Source organism: Gossypium hirsutum, chromosome D12 (assembly GCF_007990345.1).
Source record: "Gossypium hirsutum isolate 1008001.06 chromosome D12, Gossypium_hirsutum_v2.1, whole genome shotgun sequence".
NCBI lineage: Eukaryota > Viridiplantae > Streptophyta > Magnoliopsida > Malvales > Malvaceae > Gossypium > Gossypium hirsutum.
The window spans coordinates 31,614,004-31,615,710 of NC_053448.1; the positions used below are offsets into that span (position 1 = coordinate 31,614,004).

A 1,707-nucleotide genomic window follows, 5' to 3' on the forward strand; every position below is an offset into this window, starting at 1 on the left:
TCACTGCCACCGCAAAGTGCCACCTACGTGGCTCCCTTTATTCTTAACCATTCGTTTCTCCTGGATTCCTTCAATCCACACATGTTCCTTTTATTCCTTCTCATCTGATTATGAAACATACAAAACCCTAAACGAATCATCAGGAAAACAGAGGTGCCGCTTCTTTTGCACTTTCTTTTCCTCACATTTTCATTTTATTTTGTATTAGAAGAGGTAAAACTAAAACATAAAGTTCTCTTTCATTTCTCTTTTCTCAGAAAAATATATATAATATATATTTGGTGCTCTCTATCTTTGCCACAAAAAGGGTTATCTTTAGGGTTTTCTTTCTTCCCAACTTCTAACCTTTTTTGTGTGATTTTCTTCGCAGCCAAACAGCTGTTAAGAGCAAATGGCAGATTCGACGGTCATCAACGGCGAAGTGGAGAATCAGATGGCGGACAATTTCTACGACGCTGATAAAGCCAAACTCACTGAACAGGATAGCAAAATTAAAGCGCTTGAAAGTGAGAAACTGGACCTGAGCAACGAGAACAAAGAGTTGAAGGAGAAGATGAAAAAGGCGACGTTAGAAATTGATCAACTGCGAAACAAGGAAGAAGAAATGAGGCAAGAAATGGATCACTGGGACGAAGACAAGAAGGTTCTGGAATCAGTCGCCGCGAGATCGGCTGATCTCGAAACCGAGGTTGCGAGGCTTCAACATGATCTGATCACTTCGATGAGTGATGCAGATGAAGCGAACAAGCAGTCGATGGAGTTGAAGAGAGAATTGGAAGAGAAAGGGTTGGAGATTAGGAGATTGGGCAAGGAAATCACTGAACTGAAGAAAGAGAAAGTTGAGAACGAGAAGAGAGAGAGGGAGTTGGAGAGGAAATTAGGGGTTCTAGAAGTGAGGGAATCGGAGGAGAGGAGCAAAAATGTTAGGATGGAAGAGGAGCTGAGGCAACAGCTGGATGTATTCAAGAATAAAGTTAAGGACCTGGAAGCAGAGGTGGCGAGAACGAGGGTTGAACTGGAGACGACTAAGGAAGAACAACGAGAATCTGAGGAGAGGGCGATGGGCTTCAAGTTAAAGTTGTTGGAATTGAAGGAGGAGGTAGAGAAGAAGGCTGCTGATGGTATCAATGGGAAATCAAGAGAGATTGTTGAGACTGCTGAGAGTAAAGAGAAAGGGCTAAATGTTCCGCCGCTTGTGGCAGCAGGATCGGCTGCAGCTGTCCTTGTTGCGGCTGCTGCGGTGTATCTTTGCTGTAGGAAGCGGTCGTAATTGATGATTACTGGTGCATGATCATCGCGGTTAGGATTTCATTATACGAATAATGAATCTGGGTTCAATTTTTGATAGGTACTGGGATTTTCAATTTTCTGCCCATGAATCTCACTTTCTTCTACTACTATATACTTATGTTGTTTGCTAGTTGGCAATTATAATTTTGAAAACCAGTGTGGCACTTCCATTTAGTTTTTGAAGGAATTTCTGCAGTTTGGCTTGATGCTTTAAGGGCACTGTTATGTTTTCTTTGTTTTATTTTGTTATTGTGAATTTAACGTAGTCCTAATCACCCTTCCTTGCCTTTTGGTTTTTCTGTTTTTGAACTGGCCTTCTGGTTTATTCAGTTGCAATGTTATTTGAATTTTGCATATGGAATATATTTATTAAAATGACAAAATTGTATGATGTTTTTTATTATTATTTAAATTGTA

At 40.4% G+C, this 1,707-nt stretch overlaps 1 protein-coding gene across 2 annotated transcripts; it reads left to right on the forward strand.

Moving 5' to 3' along the window:
* On the forward strand, positions 1–1,496 carry LOC107945734 (peroxisomal and mitochondrial division factor 2). 2 transcript variants are annotated; one of them, XM_016879838.2, is made up of 2 exons: positions 1–153; positions 371–1,496. In XM_016879838.2, the coding sequence occupies exon 2, from the start codon at positions 392–394 to the stop codon at positions 1,268–1,270; it is 879 nt and encodes a 292-aa protein (XP_016735327.1). In that variant the 5' UTR covers positions 1–153; positions 371–391; the 3' UTR covers positions 1,271–1,496. The 2 variants fall into 2 exon arrangements, with proteins under 2 accessions (XP_016735327.1, XP_016735326.1); XM_016879837.2 differs by having other exon boundaries at positions 33–213.
* The last annotated feature ends 211 nt before the right edge of the window (positions 1,497–1,707 follow it).

Excerpts from the sequence above, each read along its gene's own strand:
- LOC107945734 (XM_016879838.2), top strand. The coding sequence starts at position 392 with ATGGCAGATTCGACGGTCATCAACGGCGAAGTGGAGAATCAGATGGCG.